Source organism: Megalopta genalis, unplaced genomic scaffold (genome assembly GCF_051020955.1).
Source record: "Megalopta genalis isolate 19385.01 unplaced genomic scaffold, iyMegGena1_principal scaffold0037, whole genome shotgun sequence".
NCBI lineage: Eukaryota > Metazoa > Arthropoda > Insecta > Hymenoptera > Halictidae > Megalopta > Megalopta genalis.
In genome coordinates, this window is record NW_027476106.1 from 113,264 (window position 1) to 137,917 (window position 24,654).

The 24,654-nt window shown below is 35.6% G+C and overlaps 7 protein-coding genes across 11 annotated transcripts; 4 read left to right on the top strand and 3 right to left on the bottom strand.

Annotated features, from left to right (window-relative positions):
- The first annotated feature begins 93 nt into the window (after nt 1-93).
- Nucleotides 94-3,420, top strand: Sf3b2 (splicing factor 3B subunit 2). Its single transcript, XM_033472248.2, has 3 exons — nt 94-918; nt 1,076-3,187; nt 3,266-3,420. Exons 1-3 carry the CDS (start codon nt 895-897, stop codon nt 3,332-3,334), a joined length of 2,205 nt encoding a protein of 734 aa, XP_033328139.2. The 5' UTR covers nt 94-894; the 3' UTR covers nt 3,335-3,420.
- On the bottom strand, nt 3,353-7,542 carry LOC117221351 (Phosphatidylinositol glycan anchor biosynthesis class N). Its single transcript, XM_033472246.2, has 8 exons — nt 6,533-7,542; nt 6,240-6,460; nt 5,941-6,160; nt 5,558-5,843; nt 5,032-5,476; nt 4,626-4,959; nt 4,152-4,542; nt 3,353-4,053 (listed from the first exon to the last, which is right to left on the bottom strand). Exons 1-8 carry the CDS (start codon nt 6,742-6,744, stop codon nt 3,634-3,636), a joined length of 2,529 nt encoding a protein of 842 aa, XP_033328137.2. The 5' UTR covers nt 6,745-7,542; the 3' UTR covers nt 3,353-3,633.
- LOC117221357 (optic atrophy 3 protein homolog) lies at nt 6,522-9,898 on the top strand. 3 transcript variants are annotated; one of them, XM_033472258.2, is made up of 3 exons: nt 6,522-6,638; nt 8,192-8,392; nt 8,535-9,898. In XM_033472258.2, exons 2-3 carry the CDS (start codon nt 8,251-8,253, stop codon nt 9,029-9,031), a joined length of 639 nt encoding a protein of 212 aa, XP_033328149.2. In that variant the 5' UTR covers nt 6,522-6,638; nt 8,192-8,250; the 3' UTR covers nt 9,032-9,898. The 3 variants fall into 3 exon arrangements, with proteins under 3 accessions (XP_033328149.2, XP_033328148.2, XP_033328146.2); XM_033472257.2 differs by lacking the exon at nt 6,522-6,638 and adding an exon at nt 7,669-7,978; XM_033472255.2 differs by lacking the exon at nt 6,522-6,638 and adding an exon at nt 7,991-8,110.
- LOC117221355 (centrosomal protein CCDC61) lies at nt 8,972-11,227 on the bottom strand. Of its 2 annotated transcripts, none has more exons than XM_076527722.1 (7): nt 11,059-11,227; nt 10,899-10,981; nt 10,684-10,835; nt 10,411-10,607; nt 10,055-10,330; nt 9,906-9,983; nt 8,972-9,846 (listed from the first exon to the last, which is right to left on the bottom strand). In XM_076527722.1, the coding sequence occupies exons 1-7, from the start codon at nt 11,225-11,227 to the stop codon at nt 9,770-9,772; spliced, it is 1,032 nt and encodes a 343-aa protein (XP_076383837.1). In that variant the 3' UTR covers nt 8,972-9,769. The 2 variants fall into 2 exon arrangements, with proteins under 2 accessions (XP_076383837.1, XP_033328144.2); XM_033472253.2 differs by having other exon boundaries at nt 10,055-10,354.
- A 467-nt stretch (nt 11,228-11,694) lies between these two features.
- yata (N-terminal kinase-like protein yata) lies at nt 11,695-15,538 on the top strand. The gene is made up of 12 exons (XM_033472247.2): nt 11,695-11,834; nt 12,086-12,232; nt 12,304-12,432; nt 12,503-12,714; nt 12,957-13,047; nt 13,121-13,603; nt 13,787-14,008; nt 14,066-14,318; nt 14,388-14,558; nt 14,648-14,919; nt 14,992-15,100; nt 15,179-15,538. Exons 1-12 carry the CDS (start codon nt 11,721-11,723, stop codon nt 15,322-15,324), a joined length of 2,349 nt encoding a protein of 782 aa, XP_033328138.2. The 5' UTR covers nt 11,695-11,720; the 3' UTR covers nt 15,325-15,538.
- On the bottom strand, nt 15,456-17,290 carry Gnpnat (glucosamine 6-phosphate N-acetyltransferase). Its single transcript, XM_033472259.2, has 5 exons — nt 16,908-17,290; nt 16,571-16,691; nt 16,431-16,493; nt 16,220-16,347; nt 15,456-16,144 (listed from the first exon to the last, which is right to left on the bottom strand). The coding sequence occupies exons 1-5, from the start codon at nt 16,920-16,922 to the stop codon at nt 15,902-15,904; spliced, it is 570 nt and encodes a 189-aa protein (XP_033328150.1). The 5' UTR covers nt 16,923-17,290; the 3' UTR covers nt 15,456-15,901.
- A 292-nt stretch (nt 17,291-17,582) lies between these two features.
- Nucleotides 17,583-22,750, top strand: LOC117221349 (uncharacterized). 2 transcript variants are annotated; one of them, XM_033472245.2, is made up of 3 exons: nt 17,583-17,683; nt 18,337-20,885; nt 20,969-22,750. In XM_033472245.2, exons 2-3 carry the CDS (start codon nt 18,402-18,404, stop codon nt 21,185-21,187), a joined length of 2,703 nt encoding a protein of 900 aa, XP_033328136.2. In that variant the 5' UTR covers nt 17,583-17,683; nt 18,337-18,401; the 3' UTR covers nt 21,188-22,750. The 2 variants fall into 2 exon arrangements, with proteins under 2 accessions (XP_033328136.2, XP_033328135.2); XM_033472244.2 differs by lacking the exon at nt 17,583-17,683 and adding an exon at nt 17,705-18,015.
- Nucleotides 22,751-24,654: the final 1,904 nt, after the last annotated feature.

The window sequence follows — 24,654 nt, forward strand, 5'->3', positions numbered from 1 at the left end:
TCGCAAATGGAATTGGATGATGCCAATGGATTCCAACGACTGTGCCGTCAGCACCGTTGCAGTGAGTTCCCTCAAATGTCACGTGACTCCATCTGTGACTCTATCACAGATGAGCAGTTTAGTAAAGTAGGGGTATACACATCCTTCAATAAATACGTACACATGCCGCGACTAGTAGTATATATTGTATAGTACATCACATATGGTCTAATATAATGGTCACTGTTTTGAAGTTTCGTTCGTTGTAAATTGTTTACCACCAAATATGTACATGAAAGTGTCGCTGTCGCCTCTCGTTTTATAATACAATACATATGTAAGATATACAAGGTGTCTCATAATTATTTTAACACCCGGAAGGAGATAATTTCTGAAATCATTCGAAGTAACTTTTTTCTTAGCGAAAATAGAAACCGCGGCTTTATTTACAAGTTATCAATGAAAAACACTGACCAATGAGAGGTGGGATCAGCTGGCGTGACACGACCGAGCGGACGAAGCCCAGTTACGTTCGAAATAATTTTCGTCATGGAATAAAAATGCATTTGTGTGCTATGTAATAACGGTTCATGATAAAGTGAGACAAATTATATTGGTCGTCGGTGGGACTTGTTTCGCTTGCGATTGTGCCGATGTCGTGCTCTCTTGCTTACGCGTCGCTTCCTCTCTTTGTCTAAAACTGCGAGGGCAACACTGTTTAGCTCTGAAACGTCAACCAATCAGAGGAGAAACAGTTTCTCTACCTGCTTCATGATTCTAAGCCGGTTGTCTTCGCATGGGCTTACTATATAGCGAAGCACTACTATAGTCAGTACAAGTATGATAAAATATTTGTATTAAGTTGTGAGAAAATACAAATCCCAATATAGTAGTACAGAAATAGTGAAGTTTACTATGGAAAATATACCAGGAAGTGAGGTTAGTATTGTTTTTATTTGAAGATGCAAAGCGTTATTTACATTTGATTTTTTCAAATAAATAGTTAATTCATTCGATTAAGAATGATTGTTTATCAATCGCGAATTTATATAACCACGTCTGGTTAGTAATGTTTATTTATCGATATTAAATGCAGAATAAACAACTTCCTCATTCGATGCCACCAATGATGAGCACGTCTCCAAACAGTAACCATGGAGTTCCAGGAATGGAGCCTCCTAAAATGTTACCTAGTTTACTGAGCCTAAAGGTCAGTCCACCGAGCGAATTACAGAATCAAAATTCGGTGGATGACGGAGGAAGAGAAGTAGACGGCGATTCGATGAAACTACCAGCGGCTTTAGAACAGGCTCTAGCTTTCAAAACTGAGAGAGCCAAAGAGGTAGGGGCAGATCCTAACGATATAGTTTCATTAGAAAAGTCATCTAATCACGAAAATGTAGGGGAAGACCCGACACAATTAGATGACGTAATAATTGAACCTGAAGCAGCAACGGAGAAAATAGATGCAAAGTCCAATAAAACTAAAAAGAAGAAAAAGAAAAAGAGGAGAAAACATAATATAAGCAAAGAGGCAGAAAATAAAAAAGACGACATAGAGAATTCAAAACCTAAAGATAATATGCCGGAGATCGAGTATATTCAGGAGATTCCCAGTATAAATGATTTGGAACCGATGTACCGTCAATTTGCTAGAATCTTTGAAGCATTTAAATTGACCGAACCTGAACCAAAGTCTGCCGAAGCGGATAAAGGTGAACCGATAGGACAGTATCCTCCTGTAACAAATTTACAAACAACGGGAACTGTACCTAGCAAAGTGCCACCGTTAGATGACTTTGACGACGATGCGAATCAACTACAACAACAGCAGGGAACCGGAGAAAATGGTGCTCCGCGTCTCTCCAAGAGAAAACTAAAAAGGCTAACACGGTTGAGCGTAGCAGAACTGAAGCAACTAGTAGGTCGTCCCGATGTCGTAGAAATGCACGACGTTACTGCCAGGGATCCAAAACTCCTTGTACAATTGAAAGCTCACCGCAATACAGTACCTGTGCCGAGACACTGGTGTTTCAAGCGGAAATATCTTCAGGGCAAACGTGGTATCGAGAAGCCTCCTTTCGACTTACCAGACTTTATAAAACGCACAGGAATCACCGAGATGAGAGCGAGTCTCCAAGAACGAGACGACACGCGCACATTAAAAGCTAAAATGAGGGAAAGAGCGAGACCCAAGCTTGGTAAAATAGACATCGACTATCAAAAACTGCACGATGCATTTTTCAAGTGGCAAACGAAACCTCGTATGACTATTCACGGTGACCTGTACTACGAGGGCAAAGAATTCGAGACACGTTTGAAGGAGAAAAAACCTGGAGAACTATCCGACGAATTGCGTACCGCACTTGGTATGCCGGTGGGGCCCAATTGTCACAAAGTTCCGCCACCATGGCTAATCGCTATGCAACGTTACGGACCGCCACCGAGTTATCCAAATTTAAAGATACCCGGTTTGAATGCGCCTATACCCGAGGGATGCGCGTTTGGATATCATGCTGGTGGCTGGGGAAAGCCTCCTGTGGATGAAACTGGACGACCTTTGTACGGAGACGTGTTTGGAATCTCTCGTGCACCAGGTGGTGATGCAATGGACGAGGAGGTCGACAGGGGCATGTGGGGCGAACCTGAATCAGAATCATCCGGAGACGAAGACGAGGACGAAGATGCGGAGGAAGGTGGAGAAGGTGAAGGAGAAGGAAAGGATACAGACGGAGATGCGAGCGGGTTGGTTACACCCGGTGCAGAAGGTTTGATAACGCCGAGTGGAATCACATCGATTCCTGCGGGCTTGGAGACGCCGGAAACGATCGAGTTGAGAAAAAAGAAAATTGAAAGCGAAATGGAAGGCGGAGACACGCCTGCTTTGTATACGGTTCTACAAGAACGACGAACAGAAGGTCTTGGCGCCAGCATGATGGGTAGCACGCATGTATACGATATGACGGGTGCTGCAGGTGGTCAAGCACCTCCATCGGTGATCGCTGCACGACGTGGTGTAAGCGGAACAACATCGGATGGAAGAACGGAGAAAGATGGAGCCGTTGAACTGGCATTGGATCCGAGTGAGTTGGATCTAGACTCTGAAGCAATGGCATCGCGGTACGAGGAAACTATGCGGTCGCGTCAGGCTCATTTGAGGAGAGAAGATCTTTCGGACATGCTTCAGGATCATGTCCAACGACAAAAAGTAAGTGCATATGTAGATTATTAATAAACTAATCGTTAGCTACTTAACGGATGTTAACGTAAAGAATTTTCTTCGCAGAGCAAACGCAAACGGCAACAAGGTCAAGACTCGAAAGCTTCTAAGAAGTATAAAGAATTTAAATTTTAAATTTAATAAATACCCAAATTATATATAAGAATGAAAATGTTTTATTTTGACGGAGAGAAAAAATACACATTACCGAGACGAGACTACCCATACCGAATTTACTAAGTCCCTTTATCATTTACAAAAATTCAAATTATTTAGTCCAGTTTTAAAAAAGTTATTGCGCTTTAAAAGGTATTGGAATATTTTTTGCCAAGGGTTATATTACTCTATAAAGAAGATACCGATTGCCATTAAGTTACCTTATTAAAAATATAACAAAATGTTAGAACATTTATGCATGTCTGTATGCATCTTGTTTACACGATATGCTTTTTTTCTGAAAGCAGGGAATGTTTAAATTTATGAAAAGAAAATGTCATAAGTGGATACGATAAATAATAGAACAATAATAAAAGACATGGAAGAGATATCGCGATTGTAAATCTACTGATAGCGCTACCAATATCTAACCAACTTCCTTGAGGAGTAACATAATATACGAGTGGTAATGATAGGCAATCTCCTAGCAGAAGCACTGCTAAGAAGATGTTTGACGATCCCAATAAGTGACTCGTGCATCCAACCAGCATTAAAGGTACGCTAATTTTGAAAAGTATTAACGAGAACATTACGAATGGTGAGAATACTGTGACAAAATGGCGTGTCCAGGATGGGTTGAACGAACTGATACTCGCCATATTACCGGTTCCAAAGAAACTCAGTAATGTATATAACATCTATGATAAGTAGTTCAGGATGTATAACTATATACAGATAATTATTAAATAGTTCAAAACGCAATTACGGGCATTTCTGCACTCGAAGAAAAGGATACGAAGATCGCTGCCTTCAACAGTTCTTCCATTGTTATAGATGAATCAGTTCTTCGGTGATCTTGACTAGAATATATGCTATTTCGAGGCCAGCAAGATAAATGCACTCCGAGCAGTATAAAAAACAGGGGTTCGTAAGATGCTGACAATAATACGAGCGGGCAGAAGAAGCCGAAAACCACTTCATGCATTCTAGTTTTTAATTCTGTGGAACCGGTGCAAATATATAATGGCGTTGTGAATAAAAGCAGCCATGACATCCAACTTCGTCCATCTATGAATCCAAAGTATATCAAGCCTGTAATTATTAGTCGTAAAATTTCCATTGCCATTCTGGAATGTGATCCCAATTTAAAAAATGCTAGTACGATCATAATGCATATACTGGAAAGTCTGAAAAATGAAAGATATAAAGTAAATTAATTTAACAAAATGTAGACAAGTTACGATGGCTTTTAGTGCTTGCGCACACTTACACAATGTAAACGCGGGGATAGGGTTCTACAACAGGTAACAATGGAAAAACTGCTAGAGATAAAGCTGTCCAAAACAAATACCGAGTACGTTTCAACACTACTTTCTGAATAACTGCGGTGCATATCATTCCCACAGTTAAAACAGATCTGTATGCTAGTCCTAAAAACATTGTTGCCAGTAATAACACTATTCCTGCAATTTTCGACCATGATTGACTATCATTTTCAATTTTTAAATTTCTTGAATTTTGAATTGTGCTTCTAACAGCTAACCAAAGAGAAGTTACTGCTACAGCTGCATAACAGGGTGGTCTCCAATTTCTGCAATCTGAAACTATTTCATTTATGTGAAAATGCGTGCTCTCTTCAAATAATTATTTACAAGTAGTGTAGATAGATATTGTACCTTTATATAGAAGAAATATGGTGATTAAAATGCATACAAGCGCAATATCTGCGACTAATAAAATAAAACGATTGATAATACGTCGTTCAGTTCCAGCTATTTTTGAAAATAATAGCACTATCCATCCCAACCACATTGTGGATAAATATATTAATAATCGCGTTCTTTGGTATTGACGAAAATATAGTAACGATTCTTTAGCTAGCTTAATGGTGTCTACTGTTTCATCAAACCTTTTACTTAAATCTTTTGTACCAAGATGTTTCTCTAAAGTATTAATTTTGTTGTACAATTGTGTCACTCTTTGGTCTGTAAATCTGCTGTCTTCACAAATAATTTCACGATTTGCTTTTACTTGATGAGACAATTGTTTTAAATTATTTAATAAAGCATCATTCGTATATTCCAGATTTGTGGCGCTTAGATATTGCCATGGCAAAACACCCTACAAGAATGGTACATATAAATGTAAAAAAGGTATTTTAAGAGAAGCATAATGTTACAATAGATTCGATACAATACGCACTTCGCTATTAGTAGGAATGGGAGCGCCGATCAAATTAGATATCAGCGATGCAATATCTATTTGTTCTACGTCTTGTCTGGAATTGAAATGGTCAATTCCAGCACCCCAAGCAATTAATGGTGTTTCTGTTTCATCCGTGGAACCACTTCCGTGTGATCCCCAATCGGTCATTCCATGATCAGCTGTGAAAATGTATGCTGTGGCATTATCTTTAAAAATAGTTTCTGTCATTTGCACAACTTCTTCTATTTTCCGATCAACATAGTTCATGTTATCGGTGTATTCTCTGCATTTAAATTCAATTCCAAGCTAATGAAATTACGAAGTATAATTTTTGCATTGAACTTTTATGGTAATAGCGTATAACCATAATATTTAGATACCTAGAATGAGGCTTTGCTGTATGGCCCGTAGTATCACAACCGAGAAGATGAAGGAAAAAAAGAGTACGATCCAAATGTTTTACATTATGAGCTTCCTCCCGAAGCCAGTTCAGATATTTGTCAAATACCCAGGAATCTAAACGCCAAATTTGACCTTTCATTATGTCAAAGTCCTGCCACTCGGCTGGATAGCTCTCTCCTTGTATATGTTTTTTTGCACCTATTTATAAAAAATAATATAGATATTGTGTGCTATTGCATGAAACTTCAAAAATACAATGTTTAAAAATTTATAGTACCTTTCGTAAAGATAGGTACGATGTCAGGACTTCCCCATACCCATGAAAGATGGCTTCGATTAAACACAGAGTCAAAGTCAACGGGATTTTCCTTCCAACCTTTAAAAATCGCGCTGGGATCTTCGTACAAACCAGCACAAATTGCAACAATACCTGGTCTCGACTCTGTGGGCACACGTGTGTGTGATACACCCCAAACACCTTTATTTAACATCACATATCTGTAATTAAAATCATTATGTAAATTGAAATTAAAATACGCTTTAATTGTTGCATTTGTTAAAATTAATCACTTGAGGAAGTTTGGCGGAGCCTCGATAAATGTTCTGAACCTTAAACCATCTGCCACAAATAAAAGTAATCTCTTGGCCGGTGCATTTTTCAAAATCTCTACGCTTGGTAAGTCTTGTACAATAGGTGAATGAAAATTTACATCGAGTACACCCCATAGAATAATTAAATGCATTAAGAAACCCCATATTATAAATACGTAATTGTTGCTCATTCTATCAAAGTTTCTAATATACTCTCACTGCTCGGTAAAAATATTGCCATAAAACTAGGTGCGAACACGACTATGAATTTTAGTTATGTACAGTACATATGTACAAGCACATCTACATATGTGTGTATATGTGTATGTGAGTATGTTGTACAATACTCATCAGTGTCGTGAAGTTAGCTGTCGATCATTGTGCTCAGATTACGACGGAACCGGCGCAAGTGTCTCGGGTGGGGGTAGTAGTAGGGATAGCATCCATAGCCCATATTACACGAATGAATAGTAGGTGTACGCATGCATACAATTCGAACGCAATTGCATGTACAAACATATGTACAGTCGCGTCAAATGGCGGTGACTGTTGTGTAACATGTAACATGGATTTTCATGCCAGTGCTATCCCTACTACTTTTCGTTGCATACAATCTGAACATACTGCTGCCGACGTATGTACATATGCATGTATAACAACATACAGGGTGTACCAGTATTCGAAATACACTTGGAAAAGTTGCTACGTAATCATAAACGTATCATGTATGTCATGACTTTAAAAATTCGTTTTTTCGAGAACAATGCTACATATGAATAAATTACATATATTATATATTTTGGCTTTGGTCACATCGTACACCATATACATTTGTAGCTTCAGTTATACACAACTCTGTGCCGCAGTTTGCTAAGCAGTCGAAGCTGGAGATAGAAATTGTTTTGCTCTGATTGACTGACGATTCAATACTAAGACAGGATTCACCGTGGATTGGGTACACAATAAAATTGGGGATACAAGCGCTTGCTTAGAGAGAAAGAAAACTGTACAGGAGTGAAGCTAATACACATAGTAATACATATACATATATATATATATATATATATAAATGTATCGGGTCTTACTCCTGCAAGTTTTCTACCTCTCGAAGCAAACAGCTGTGTTGTGTCTCTACCATAAACAGTGCATCTTGCCTCAGTAATGATTCGCGAGCCAATCAAAGAGAAACAATTTCTAGTCCTATTCTAGGACTAGCTTACCGATCATGCTACGGCCCGAAGTCGTGCAGGAGTATGATCCATTCATAGAATTCACTATGTCAAGGTCCATAAACATGCAAAGTAACATAGACGTGTTGATATGTATGTATGTACATACATAGCATGACCTCCCTATCGTACCATGATGGCTGTCTCCACCGTCTTCGCTACACTCTGAACCATCTGAATTGAACTAATTTCAGAGGTGAGATATTGGCTTTCAAATGGAGAATACAAGATGAAATCGAATTTTTCCGCAGTGACTTCCATTGCAAATATAACTCCTTGCAATAATAACGTATTTGTTATATTTTATACGTAAAAACATGAATGAAACGTACAATGAAAACGCTTAATGTACTGATCTAGTAAACAAATACTACAATAGCTTTTCATATGCATATTATAATTTTTTCAGATTTTTCGGATGTGACGCGAACAATTTTTAATCGCAGGTGTTGGAAATATTCAGTGAAAATGGTAGTGGGTGTATTTCCGGCTCTCAAGTTGGGAGTGTTGTTTGTTAAACAAATCAGTAAACCTATAGCAAAATTTCTTGTTAGTCAAGCGAAAAATCATCCTCTATTTAGGACCTATTTTATCATACCTCCAGCGCAATGTAAGTAAGAATATTTTTCAAATAAAATTGTCATTTCTACCCCAATGAGATCGTTTTATATCGATGTCATTGTCAAGAATAGAGATTAAGTAATTCACAATTGTATTGCTAAATATTCTATAATTATAACTTGATTTTACAGTTTATCATTGGGCTGAAGTAAAAGCTAAAATGTATGTAATGAATCTTGGTAAACCCACAAAGGTTGCCAAACTGAATGAAGCTATGGCAATAGAATTAGGAGCAAATTTGATGGGAGAAGTAATCATTTTTAGCGTTGCCGGTGGTTGCTTAGTGTTAGAATATAATCGTCAAGTAGCGAAAGAAGCAAAAAAAGAGGAAGCACGCCTTGAACAAATACAGAACTTTATCAGCAATATTGAAAAATTAAATACAATTATGTCCAAACAAGAAGCCGAAATACAATATCTACAGGAGGCTGTTGAATCTTTATCAAAATATACAAAATACAAACTGCCAACCAAACGTATAGCAACAGAAACAAGCAATCAAAATGATCAATTGAACGGGAAACAGAATGCTGATGCATGTAAGGATATACAGAATGATGGACAGTCATTAGTTGAGAAAGCTATAGTATATTATCAGAACGATGTAAGAACAGACAAACTCAAGTAACTGTAATTTTATAACTTTATTAACCCTCGGCCGACAGCAACTTGCAAAGCATACGTACGATGATTATGTGCAAATTCAGCCCCCTTGTATTACGAAAACAGGGCATAACAATAGCTGAAGGTACCACCACACGCAACCGCGCAACTCGCTTCATAGTCACCATGAGGAAGAAAGAATTCCTCTGGGTCAGATTTTTTTTTTCATATTCTGTGTGTCGGTAGCGCCGAGTATTTACCACCTGCTCACGCACACTGTTACAGCGCCGTTATGTGAGCAAAATTTGTCTGTAACAGTCGGCTGAGGATTAACAAATGTGATAGTGTTGGTATAATACGATGACAGCAACAAATAAGAAATACATTTATAATGCTGCAGTGTACATAAAAAATACTTTCTATAGCATATATAGTAAAAGATTTTGTATATAATTGAAGGCACAGAGTCAGAAAATATCTGATATTTTCTACTTAGATCTTCACATATGTGATTCCTTTTTTATTTTCAATGATATTTGAGACTAAATATATTTTTTTAAAAAGATTTATATAGTAGGTGAAATAATATTTTGACTTTTTGTTATTTAAAACAACGATCTGATATTACTTTGTCATTTCACTTAAAGTCATCTCTGTAGTGTACATGTATGTATATATATATATATATAAAGTACAATAATAATGTTGATATTAGCATTAATGTACTTTAATACTTGATATTGTATATATTGATAACAATCTGTCAACTTAAATGTATTCCTTCCTTTAACATTTTTTGCAATGTGGAAATTCTTGATTCCAAGCTCTCATAATCAGTTTCTACAAAGAAATTGTTTTTATTCGATGAAGAGAAATATATTGTTGCCTTTAATACTAACTTGAATCCTTTGTCCTGTTACGTGTTTTCACATTTCGAGAAGGAGAGCTACGAACTCTAAGTGATTCCATGGAACTACCTACATATATTAATATTTCAAACACTGAATTTTTATTCGAATATCAATAGTATTTTAATGTTTATTAATACCTGGTGACAAACTAGATCTAGATGTTTTAATATGACTAGATATTGACGAAGAACGACTTCTGCTTTGTCTAGAATTTGTATAATTTGTTCGTATAGAAGAAGAGCGACTATGACATTTTAATGCAGAGCCACCATCTCCAGGTTTTCTACCAGCAGATTCAGTAAGTTGTTTTACTTTTAACAACAGGGCTGCATTCTCAACTTTAAGTTTCTGTATTTGTATTCGAAGAGATGCACGTTCTTTTGTCACGTTATTTTCTAAAGACTTTATAGACCCTAAAATGCGCTTTAAACCTTTTCCTGCGTATTAATAATATGAAAGACTTATTTGCAAACATGAATGTGTATGAAATTACCTCCATTCGAAAGTCTTTGATTCTCTTGAACAAGTTTCTGATTCGCAATCGTAAGATGTTCAATACGTTTCAGCAGATTTTTACTTTTCCCTATAGACTGTAACTTTTCGATTTCAGCTTGTAATCTCTTAACGGTAGCTTGCAGTATTATTGGATCAGGTAGACCACAGTATTCCAAAGGTAATGGATAATGAATTCTTGAGAAAAGACAGATTTTGTAAAGTAACGAGGTATGCAAAGATTTCAAAATATTTGTCATTAAGTGATACATACCGATCAAATTCTACCGTGTATGTTAATATAAGGTATCGACGATTGTTTGTCGTATTATTCAAACTTGAGCAGGTATTACGTTCGAGTCTACGTGTACGTAACAGTTCAAGATCTTCGAATGTGAGGAGATCCAAGGTTATAGATTCGCTAGTCTGCAATTAAGCTCCGTTTGAACCTCATTTACTTTATTTAAATAGGTAGATTATATATTTTACTTTCAACAACCCAGATTGCAGCATAGCAACAAATACATCGAAATGCTTGTAATTTCCGGTTTTGTGCGTTAAATTTTCAATATCTTAAAAATTAAAAAAAGTTCATAACTTCAAATCAATAAGTACTTTGTATAAACCACAAGAAATTTGAATAACAAACATGCAGCGTCGTAGGAGGACTGCCAATTTTCACTGGTATATTTATCGGTAATGGTGAGCTCCAAATTTTTCTGATATTCCTTAAAAGCTGTCACTTTTATCTTGACGATGTATTCTTTACCACTTTTGAACGCATAAGTTGTCACTAACGATGGACCAACTTCGTTCATACTTGAAATCAAGCATTAATATGACAATGAATGTCAAACATGACGAGATTTTTCCATTACATATCTTATGATATTATTACAGTTTGGCATGAACATATGTACATAATTTGATTCAAAATCTAACTTTACCTAACCTTTCTCGTTACGGTCTCCACTATAATTTGTTGGGTTAGGTTAGTGTTAGATTTTAATAATAGATCTGTGTGTGTGTGTTAGTATAGTATGTACTAAGAGATCTTTTAATAACCACAAAGTAGCGGATAAATAACAGAAAATATTCCCAGAAATGCAATGAAAGAAATGAATTAACGCTCTTCCTAAAATTTCAAATTGATTTACGTAACATCGATACCCACATCCAACGCAAGCACATTCGCGAAACACAATTTGGTTGCAGATGTAGGTTGATGCGTAGCTGTCAATGACATCACAATGTGTTACTAGTCGAAGGATGATCCTGATTTATACACCAACAAGTAGTTAAACCGCGAAAATGTGGTCCTTTTTCTCGCGCGACCCTACCAAAGATTTTCCATATGAAATTGGTGAACAAGTACCCGGTTTGGATGACAAAAACATTTGGACATTATATAGAGCAAAAAAGAAGGTATTATAACCTGACACCATAAAATATTAAATCGGATCTTGTGCGTTTTGATACTGCGAAATACTAATTTTAGTAAATAATCTAAATATTATGATTCACATTTCTTTTACTAAAGCAGTTTGTTAACGAAGCTATTTTTGTTCACATTGACGTGAAAATTATTTGGGGAAACGTTCGAGTTCCATTTTATAAATATTTATTCCTTCCAGATTTGTAAAATATATTTTCTGTAACTCGAAGTTTTTACGCAGGGTTCTACAGGTGGTGAAGATGTCTCTGTGTTTGTCTTTGAGTTCAAGAGTAGTAATGAGCATCTTTCAGGTTTAGCACGATCGGCAGTGAAACGATTAAAGACTCTTAGACATCCCAGTATTCTTGCATATCTAGATAGCCTCGAGGTATAATTACGGAGCATATTAAATCAATTGCTCACCTAATAGTTCTATTAATTAGTTTTTGTTTATTTTAGACTGATAAAATGTTATATTTAGCAACCGAACGAGTAGAACCATTATACAACCGTTTAACCAGGAAATCTGAAAGCGACGAGGAACTAAAAAGGGAATTGTATTTTTCTTGGGGAATATTTCAAATTACAGTATGTATGCTAGTAGCCAAAGTAACTTTCGACATTATAAAGACGAACATTTAATTTGTATCGTTGACAGAGGGCACTGAACTTCTTAAACAATGATGGTAATTTGAGACATAACAACGTCAATTTATGGACTGTTTTTGTAAATGAAGAAAGCGGAGAATGGAAACTAGGAGGAGTTGAATATATGACAACGGTAGATGCTGTTTACAGTACTTTGCCATCAACATTCCAATCCTATTATCCTCTAGACAGTCCAGAAAATGTAAAGCCAGCCACTAAATGGTAAAGATATTTTATTAGGGTAAATTATTTAATTGTTTCTCGGTAGAACTAAACTATTTTTGTTTGTAGCTTCAACTTATTTAACGTATAAAACATTGTCAATGTAAATTCTTTTGTTTGGTAAAGACTAAAAATTAGTTGTCCTGCTATCAAAATTTACATTACAATACTAGCTTTTCTATATGTAAACATTTAGGTTAAAATTGTTAACGCTATGAAACTGATGAATAAATAAAAAACAGCTCAGTTGACATGTGGGGACTTGGATGCCTGATCTGGGAGACGTATAACGGTTCACTGAATACAAGCACGCAACTTAAAAACACGGATAAAGTAAGGAATGCGAAGAAAATTGACAATTGCAGCAAAGACTTTATAGTGCTATAGGAACGAATTTCTGTTTCAGATTCCGAAACAGTTACAAACAGTGTATCGGGAATTGACTAGTAGCAACGCAGAAGGAAGACCAAATCCTGCTGATGTGATAGCGCGTTGTCGCAGCAATGGAGGATTTTTTAAGAATATCCTAGTAGACGCGCTTCTATTTTTAGAAGAAATTCAAATGAAAGAGAGAGGCGAGAAGGGCCGATTTTTTTCCCAACTCGCTGGTCAGTTAGAATCATTTCCGGATGGTGTTGGTAGATATAAAATTTTACCGCAATTACTGGCTGCCTTCGAGTTCGGCGATGCCGGTAGCGCAGTATTACCACCTCTTTTGCAACTTGGTTGCCAACTACCCGATGCTGAATATCAGAAAAGAGTTGTACCATGTGTAGTAAAATTGTTCGCATCGAACGATCGGGCAACAAGATTGAGATTATTACAGCAATTAGACAGATTTGTCGACCACTTGCAACCAGCAACTGTTAACGAAGCCATCTTTCCACAGGTTATTGCTAATCTCTTTTATTACTAAACAATAGAAAATACTAGAAATTTATGTAGGGATCGGGACCCCTCATAAATAACAGGTATGAAGATTCAGAATGATGACGAAGTTTCGTGGGTGACAGAACGGTTCCTTCTTTTTTCTCTCAAGATCCTAAATTTATTTTAATGTTGTCCATTGCAGGTAGCTAGAGGTTTTTTGGATACGAACCCTGCGATTAGGGAACAAACGATAAAATCTGTTGTACATTTAGCACCGAAACTAGACTATAACAATCTTAATGTGGAAACATTAAGATACTTTGCTAAACTTCAATCTAAGGATGAACACGGTGGCATACGTACCAATACAACAGTTTGTTTGGGAAAAATTGCTCAACATCTTCATCCTCAAATTAGACAAAAGGTGCCGAAATTTGATTAATCTATCGCAAATCAAAGTCTAACCAACGTGAAATTACAGGTTTTGATCGGAGCTTTCATAAGGGGTACCAGAGATTCCTTTCCACCTGCTAGAACAGCTGGTATTCTAGCATTAGCTGCGACGCAACAGTACTTTTTGCTACAAGAAGTTGCGAATCGTATTTTACCAGCTTTGTGTCCACTCACCACAGACGTGGACAAGGGAGTACGAGATAATGCGTTTAGAACTATTCGAGGATTCCTGTCAAAGCTTGAGAGAGTATCGGAGGATCCTGGTCTACGGGAATCCATGGGTACTTATATGGAAATTGAAATTTCTAAATAGAGTTACCGATATCTATATCGAAGCAATTCGATTTTAGAGGCGGACGTAAATACAGCAACGCCTAGTCTTAGTAATGCGGCAGCAACATGGGCAGGGTGGGCTGTAACAGCAGTCACAGCTAAATTTTATCGCAGTCAATCGGATACACCAAAATCATCAAATCCTCATAATGCATCGAGAATTTTATTAAATAAACCCGCATCTCTTGGTATCGATGATCCAGAATTTCTTTGTACTCATATTAATGAACTGAATTTTCAGATGGCTTTATTATCATAACGCGTACATTAATTACAGAGCAAGCAAGCAGTTCTCAAAGCAGTGCTAGTACAACAGCCACAACAAGTAGCGCGACAAGTATGACTTCATTAGATCACGATCACGAGCATGACTTACAAAATGCTACGAATACTAATTCCGACTGTGATTGGGATTGTTGGGATGCTGACAATTGGGGCGATATGGAGCAACAACCTTCTACAACCTCGACGCTTGGGACACACAATTCTTCGCCATCGTCGCATTCTCCAAAAGCTAACGATCAATGGACAAATCTGGAGGAAGAACCAGTTTGTACTCTTTATAGATATGCATTCTTCTTCATTCATCGAAAATGAATATAATTCAAACGTTACTTTTAGGAGGAAGAAGCAGCACAAACTATAGAAGACAAGAATGAGTCTCCCGAGGTAGTTTGGGAAGACTCAGAATTTCAACCTTTGGAAGATTTTCAACCGTTGGAACAGCCAGGTATAATTATATTAGCAAATTATCATTTGGTGTACATATGTAATTATATTTCATGTGATTTTTCTTTGTTATTTTAAGGAAATGCTGAAAACACACTTAGTGGAAATAACAAATTAGAGGAAGCTAGAAAGAAACGTGAAGAACGAAAATTAGCCAAGCAAAAGCAAATGGAAGCAAAAAGAGCAGTAAAATTAAGAACCGGTATCACTGCAAAGAAGATCTAATCTAAAAATGTCGTAACTTTTGAACTGCAAACAGGTACATGGTCACAATTTTAATTATGGATTAAATATGATGAAAGTGAGATTAGTTTCTCTTCTATTAATGATTACGGATTTTGAATTGTTTTGCAACATTATTTCTTGTACTTGAATTTATTGTTCTTGAAAAATATTATACATCCTTTCAATAAAATATAATCACATATTATTTTTACAACATGTTTCATTAATAATTCTTTTACAAGAGAACATAAATATTTGTTCAGAATAATGGTGGTCTGGAATGTGCTGTAGAGTGGTGGAGAGGAGACCTTACAAATGGGACTGAATGATGTCGATGTCGATGCCGATGCCAATGGATCCCAGTGTCGCCGTCGCCAGCACACTCCGGTCCTCCATTACTCGGCAGCACATGCCAGACCAACGCTGGCGATCGAAACAAGATTCAAAACTAATCCTAATAGTTTATAAAAATAATAAAAATTTTTTATTTATTATTTCTTTTTATATTCTGATATGCAAATCTAACTGACTTTACACAACAATCTTTTGCAATGCTTTCAAAGCATTTTACTGATTATCATAAGTGAGATTGCTCCGTAGTTGTTTCATGAGGAAATCTCATGTTAAGACTATTAGCATTGTTAGGCTCACGTTTGAAATCTAAACTTTCGTAGAATGGTATCAAATTATCTTTACATTCTAACGATAATTTGTAACATCGCAAATAACGTGCTAACTGCAATACTATTTTCACTATTAATTTTCCTAGGTGTTTACCCCGATACTTGTTATCTACTACTACATCTTGTAAAAATCCTCGCTGTAACAGATTTCTCATTTTAGTTAAAATGGCAATTACAGAAAAGAAAGTAAAATACACAAATTAGACACATACCACGCCGCAGTTGTGAATAAATTTTAGTTCTGCGACTAATGACGCAATTGCTACTACTTTTCCACTGCTCAAATCTTCTATCACAATTATATAATAGCTGCCAGTATTTTTCATTGTATGAAAACGTTCTGTATACATAAAAATAATATCGCACATTTCTATACATAGGTAAAACTTATCGATAAGAACATCATTTTTCCAAGATACTTACTTAGAAACTGTTCTCTACCAATATGCCCAACTTCAGTTAATTGAGCTAAAAGTTCAAGGAAACCTGTTAAACAAATAGAACATGTTTCACAAATTTAATCAAACATTCTTAGCATTAAAATTTCTTGAAAATTTATATACCCCTGTCATAATCGCCAGATTTTAAAGGTCTAATTAAAAAACCTTCGATCTGGGAAAGCGACAATCGCTCCAATATACTTGCATTAAACAATTCGATCTCTGTATCCGCAAGATTTGAACCCTGAAAAGACATATTAAAAAACTACTAACATATGTATCATAAAATTGGAGCAATAAGAAAATTGTAAATTCGTAATCATCATTAATTTGTTAACATATTGTCTTGATACTGCTGACATCATATACGATTGCTAATCCCACATCAGAAAAATCTAATTTGATTATCGTTTACTAAAAATTAATGAAAATTCGAAATTTAATAAAAATTATATACAACCTGTGTTTTATTCATAGTAATTGTAGGCACAATTCCAGATCTACAATTAAAAATCGATTCCGATTTAATTCTTGTATCTTGCGCGCTCGACAATAATCTCGTTGTACATATGTAGGATTCTCTACGAATACTCTAACTAGTTCTTGGTACGGCATAAAGTGATACTTTCACATTAGTGACGCGAGTTATCTGATACTTCAATGTTTTCATACATTAGAGACTAACAATGTTGACATTGAACTTTTATTCTTTTCTTATCAATGGAAACAGATAAGAATGAGAGTACATCATTAAACACAAACTAGGAAATTCTTGACTGAATTGTATGTTGTGCGTTGTACACATTCGCTTGCATTCACTCTGCCTTTTGTCGTACGTGAATGCTAAGAAGCGGGATTCTTATCTATGAAACAATGCTCTATGATATACATATGTACAGTACCCAAGGCTCCTCGACTCTTAGTAAATTTTTAAGGCACTGTTTTCACTGCCATCTAAGCTAGTTGTAGACTTGGACAAACTAAAATTCAATATGGCGGTTCCGAAGCGGTAATTCAAATTCTTGATTCTAAAGCCAGAATTCATATCATTTGAAATTGATACTCTACGTGACATCAGTCCCGCGTTTTTCAGCTAGCCTCTAATTGGTCGAAAGTAACTCCGTTCGTATCGCATACAAATTCCAATATGTATGACTTAGATCCGTACTGACGCCATGTCAGCCATTTTGAATGACTATATTTTTATTCCGCGCACGTCACAGTAAACTATCTTCCGTAAGTCATCTTTGCATTACTGAACCCTTGTTTTTTCTGTCACTATATACGCACACAAACACTATGTACGCACTATACACACGTCGTGTCTAGTAGGATACATGTTATACACACTTTGTAACGTTCCATATAAATTTGTAGTAAATAGTGACATATTTTTCCCTTAATATTAATATGTGATACTAATTTGACATTATTGTATTGAAAATTTATAGATTTTTTGTATTTCCAAGTCAAATGTAAGCAAGTTTGATACTGTTGACGTGAATTTATGATATAACTTTTGTGTGTTTATTAACTGATAGATGTTGTGTGATGCAGTGGCCCTATTAGTAAGTTGAAACAAAAACGTGGAAATCATATGTAATTTATTGGTGTTCTTACGAAAATTGAAACATTTTATCGTTATAGTATTCGTAAGTCATAAGGATTTTGGTTATGATGTAATTAATTCCATAGTTTTATCAATAGCTAACCATTTATGAAACATAATTTTTCAAACACAAAAATAAAGAAATTTTTTTATTGAACATTTGCAGTTAATATTTGAAAAATATTAAGTTAGCTGTAACAAAATTTGTAACACAAAATAACAGGCTGATCGAAGTAAAAATATTGTTAAGTCGTTCTAACTAATGCATCACCTTTTTCAGATATATACGTGTCTTATGAAGATACGGGTCGTTATCTAATAAGGAAGCGTATTTTACCAGAAGCAATGTCTCAGGAATCGCAAGAAATGAAGAAAGCAATATTGAAAACTAGGTCCGTTACCAACGAACAATCAAAAGCTGAGAATAGCCCTCGGTTAAGAACTAGAAGACTAATAACAGAATCTAAAAGTCCAGCAGCAAAGAAACAGTCTGATCTTGAGAAAGAACCAGATAGTAATGATCGCAAGGAAATTCGTACGGTTACTAGGAGTAAAAAGTTAAAGAGAAATAATGAAGAGCAAATACCTAAACTAGTGAAAAATAGTAAAGTAAGGAGAAATAAACAACTGAATAATACCAAACAAAATAAAAGGATAAAGAAAAATAATCTTGGTTCGAGGCAAACATCATTAAGAGAATCTTTCTTGAATCAATCAATGAAATTGTCACATGTTTGTCAAAAGTTTACGACACCTCAAGAGGATGTTATGTTAGTGGCAGAACATCTTTCACCTAGAAGTCGTAAGAGTCTGGTATTAGTAAAGAAACTGTGTGCAAAAAAAAGAAAAGTACCAATCTACAAATGTCTTTCACCTGAGCGATCTGTACATAATGCAAGCGAAATTTACGAGTTCAAATTCGATATTAATGATTCTAAGGAACAGTTACCGAAGAAAAAGAGAAAAAAAATTGCTGTTAAAAAGACTCTGATAACCAAGAAGAAGAAGAAGGAAGTTAGATCTAAGAAACAAGATGAACAGAAAGTCGTAAATAAAACAGCAACACCAAATAATGTTCCACTTGAAGAAGGTGACATTAAATTTAGCAATACAGCAACTAAAGAAAGTGACGCGCGCGCGCGCGTTAGGCTCACCGATGTTGCATTAAAAGGGAATAATATTGAATCCATTAATGTTGCTTCTCAGAGTAGTAATGTTAAGCCTACTGTAATTGCGATTGAAGAAAATAATGATAGATTTGCTGACATTTTACCGAAAGGAAGTGGGAAAATAAGAGAGAGTATCGATGAGGTTTTACATACTGGTAATTCTGTGAAATCCACGAATGAAAATGCATTGCCAGAAATTGCAGAGAAGAGTTCGCTAATGAATTTAGGATTAAATAAAGAATCATTGGTGCAATCAGAAAATGCAAGCAAAGAATTGTTTGCAGAAAGTACAATTAAAAAACCAAAAATTTCAATACCGTCAACACAAGACACGAACAATGAGAAGATCGCTATAGTAGACAACATGCAAATATCTAAATCGGATAATTTTAAGCCGTTTAGGCCTACAAACGTTTTCAACAATAAGATACTGATTCAACAGAGAACTATACTTAATAATTCATTGTTTGAAAAATCATTATCACCGATTACTAAATTATCTGAACATATTGAATTTAGCAGCCCTTGGAAAGCACCTGCAGCAAATACATTTTCCCAAGTAAGAAATGTATTTCAAAGTACACCGCAAAATAAAAAATATGAAGTATCTAGCAAAAAATTTTTGCGAACAATAACAAACGAAACTAAAAGTTATGAAAATACTACAAAAAGAAAAGGCAGTTTATTAAAGAACGACGAAAATGTAAGTCCAGGGTATATAAATACTAATTCGAAAAAGAGAAATTCTGCAATGTCAAGAAAGTTTGGTACAGAAATAACAAACATAGATCATTGTGTACAGTCTAATATCGAGGAAGACATAAGTGGACGAGCGTCAGTTGAGGTAGAGAGTACGCAACCGAGTGTTGAATTAAGTAGTAGGATTAATTCTAGTGTAAATAATTTGTCTCTGCTCAATAGTATCGAAAGTAATGTCAATGAAGTGAGCAATCGTCATGTGTCTAAAAAAAATGTTATAGAAACAAATCAAATTTGCAGCCCACCGAAGATGATCGAAAACATGCAAGTGTGTGATCAAAAAGAAAATTTGGATCCTCAACCTGGCCCGTCTGGCTTGCAAAAGATCAGAATTCTCAATGAACAAAAAAGCCTATTGCGACAATCGAACTTAAACAATTTTTTCAATATTATGGATATGCCACAAAGTACATCGGTCAGAACTCCTCATGGAATTTTCGATGATATATCATCAACCCCGATTAATAGTAAATCAATGAGAAAGCCTAAAATATTTAGCTCAGATTTGAAGAACGCGTTTGGTTTTTACGATGATGATTCTAGTAAGGACGTGTCTCTCGTTAAACAGAGCAGTATAAGCGATGAAAACAAAAAGGAAATACCTGTTGCAATGTGTTCAGAAAAAAGCAATGAAAAACCATTTGCAAGAATATCAATCGGTGAAATAAAAAATACACTTTTTACTAAAAAGCTAAAAAAGAATATTCAAACATTGAAAGATCCGAAAAATGAGGGCACGGCAAAAGGAAAAGTGCCTACTGTACCAAAACAACACGTACTCTTTGATATCGCAAACTTTTCTGATACGTTTGATATTTGTTCTGAAAACAGCAAAACTCCGGCAATGGATACATCTGAACCACCATTGTTCGTCGACCTGGAGCCATCCCATTTCATACAGGTATGTAATTCGAGTATTTCATATTAAATTTAAATAATTAATAACACAATTATTATTTTACAAAAGTACTTGTATGTTTGTAGCCTGCGAGATACTCCTACAAACGGAAACGAAACGTTAAGTCCAGTTTTTCCGATGAAGAGACCGAAACAGAAGGAGGAAAAGACGTAGTAAAAAGTAAAACAAAGCGCAAAAAGACAGACAAAGTCAAGACAGAAGAAAAACATAAAATGAGAAAATGGATCGAGGACATTAATAAAACTTTCGATGAAATAGACCATTTTGAACTCGTAGTGGAATAACAAATCTACTACCGATATTCTTAAGGAGAAAGTAAGTTTATATATGAATTATATTTTATTAATGCATATTTTAGATCGGTCAGACACGCGTATAGATTTTCTATTAGTATATAAATTTATAAAGAATTGTAATATTGCACAATTAATATCGAATTTATTTGTATGTTTACCGAAGGTATTAGTCATATTTTATTTTATATTTTAAAATACAGAACATATTAGTATATACTTTAGATTTTAGATTTTACTAGGTAGATATAAGACTATGTAAAATTTGACTCGCGTAATATGTGAAACATTTTAAATACTAATACGGTGATATTAAATTTATAAGTAATATTTAATGGTTTAAAAACTTTGTACTAATAATATTAGAATTTAATAGAAAATTAATTATAGTAATAATGCATTCCCTACTTTCTACGGTTACCTAGTCAGCTGTCTAACGACGCGCTTTCCTTTTTCCCCTGTAGGTAGCGATATAATCTAGTTTTTCACATTTTATAAAAGAAAAGAAATTAATTTCACTCGTAACGTATTGTTAAACAACACATATTAGCACACGTATATTTTACAGATATTCATAAATTACTAAATATTTGTATCCAACTTGTATGCCTCTGCCTCTGTAGTATCGTTTGTGTATACTATATATGCATACGTACGTACACGGGCACATGTTCCACTGGCTGTGTAATCGTATCGATCTCAAGCAAAGAGTATTCATACACGTGTTCGCGCAAGTACACAAGTTGTACGTTTATAAGTTTTACGCATTTATGTACACATTTGTGTCCTACACATACTTTCGCATAAATCCTAATTATTCATTCTATAATAATTTATATTATTTATCGTTAGTTTAATACAACTCTCGGAACAAGTCTCTAGGTGCATGTATAGCAATTAGCAATGCATGTTCAGGAAAGGCATACGGCGTTTCTACGACGAATGCTAGTAAAATCGAAATATTTGTTTAGGTTACGGCGTATATCACGTATGTATGCTTATGTTTCAAGCGATCGAGCAAACTTTGCCATAGGATATCACATATCGCTCGTTAGTTAAATCCATATTAGCATTATCTTTTTCAACGTACGTGCATACATACTGCAAGCCGTAACAAAGTCATCTAAATATCATTTTCATGTGTAAAACACACGATGTTACCATAATTCCGTTTCCACTGAATTAACTTGCAAGATTATGTAGACGAGCTGAATCGAACCTGTAATTGTAAAAGATACGGAAACGTATGTTTGTGGGATAATGTGTCACGCAAGAAACGACGACTTCCTAACGCTTGCATTAACGTGCCTAGCTATAATTCGTTATCGTTCTTCAACTAAGTGGTTATTGACCTATTACAAGTTACATTACCGTGTATATGTACGTTATATGAAAAATAATATATGTAAGAATATGTGACCGGATTTATAATCCGCTACACACACGCGCACAGATTTTGGAAAGACAGAATGTTGAATTCCAAAAATGTTCTATAATAAACTATACGATCATTATTATTATGCATAATGAATAAACAACGCAAGGATCGACGAACTTTTGCATTTTATATACAGATATATTCGCGTTCGAAATGTGCAGATCAAATTCGTGTCAAGCATAGTCTTCCTGTGATTACGATTATATAATCCGGAATTACGTTATGAAGCGCGGGATGATAGAGGGGATGGTTTCTGTGTATAATTGAAAAGTAAGAACAGTGCATTTCGTTTCGGAATGGAACTGTGACACGCGACTCTCGACGATTAGCTATGAACAGCTACGAAACTCCGACCGTTCCGACTGCCTCCGCGCTCCCGCTATATTCTATACCACTCTATGCTCTATGCACACATGCATACATGCATACGTACATACGTATGTGCATAGTATGTATTTACACCGAGAAAGCTTGGCGGAAAGTAGGTTCGAAACGAAGATAGCGCTGGGAAGAGGAGGCGCATTTGTGTATGTATACATATATAACCATCCACTCTGGAGAAGTAGCTATGTACTCCTGCGTGGATTGCACTATGCATTTTCTTATCTGTTTCATTCATTACCGTGTTTCACGATTTTTAATGCTCTCGTTCTTGAACCTCGCGACGCCTACGAATTGCTTATAAAGAGGATGATTCGCGAAAGTAAAAATTCTACTTGTTGCAACAAAAGTTCATTGTCGCCAACATTGTTATCAACATTATTACAATTTCGAAGCTGTGATGTACGCAAGCTTTTTCGACGCTACATCGAAGTTTCTTGTTTTTAACCGAGTTCTCTCGTCTCGCATATGCAACAAATCCACGTACGTTCATGATCGAATTATTAATTCCGAGAGCAGCGATAAGTTGTAAATATTATGCGACAAACGTACACACACACACACACACACACACGTAACACAATAATATGTAAATACTACTAATTCAAAGATAGAACAACACTCGCACGTGACTAGCTCAACTATAAATACGTTCTCTATGTAGGAGACTCCTGTCCCACCGACCTAGGGCTTTCTTCTTAAAATGTACAATAGATTCCTTTTGTTCGAATCGGTTGTGTATACGAACGAATACTAGATGTTCGTGCTTGTATCGCTTGCGCGCATAAACTGTAGATACGCGTTAACACATGCATACACGGACATAAGAGACAAATCAAAGTTACTTAATCGATTAAAAGTACAAATAGTATACATATTTCACGATAGTGGAACACGTTTTGCGATACATTACAATTTATCTTTATTTATATTCGTCTGCAGCGCACAGGATCGAATTCGCGTCTAATCGATATTTGTCGATCGAAATCGATATTTACGTAGAAACGAAAATACAAAAAGGATATCGTTCATCGGCCTGTATACGCAAGCTCGGTATTTTCAATTGCACAACAGAGGCATATCAATTATGATAAATAATAACGGTGTCGGTAAATTGTTCGTAATCGTTCCCTATCGTTTCGACTTTCAAAGCATAAAAGCTCATTATTCCGAATTACACGGTGACAAGTGTGCAAGCTGATACGTGTGTGCAGTGTGCATGGTATGCATACGGACCGTATACCGTATATGTATATATACTGTAATGCATACGATCGATAATACGTGCATCGAGCGAGCCAAGGAAATCCTTTGTAAGGGTACACGGTTATTTTCCTCCCCAAAAAACATGAAAGTCCGTTTGTTATTTCACATCGTGCGGAGGCTGAAGCGTAATTACTATAACCCGCCTGATTCGAGCGAATGTCTCGACGAAATTGGACGTTACAGATGTTGTGGCTTTTATTACAAAATTTATTAGAAGAGTTTGCTCCTCTATCGCATTATGTATATTAATTTTTAGAGACTGAAAGAAACGCGTACTGTAATATTAAACTAACTTCGACCAGGGAACAACGATGTACGTACAGTTTTTTTTCTATTACTGTACATTTTCGTGCTTGAAACTTGTTACTCGTTG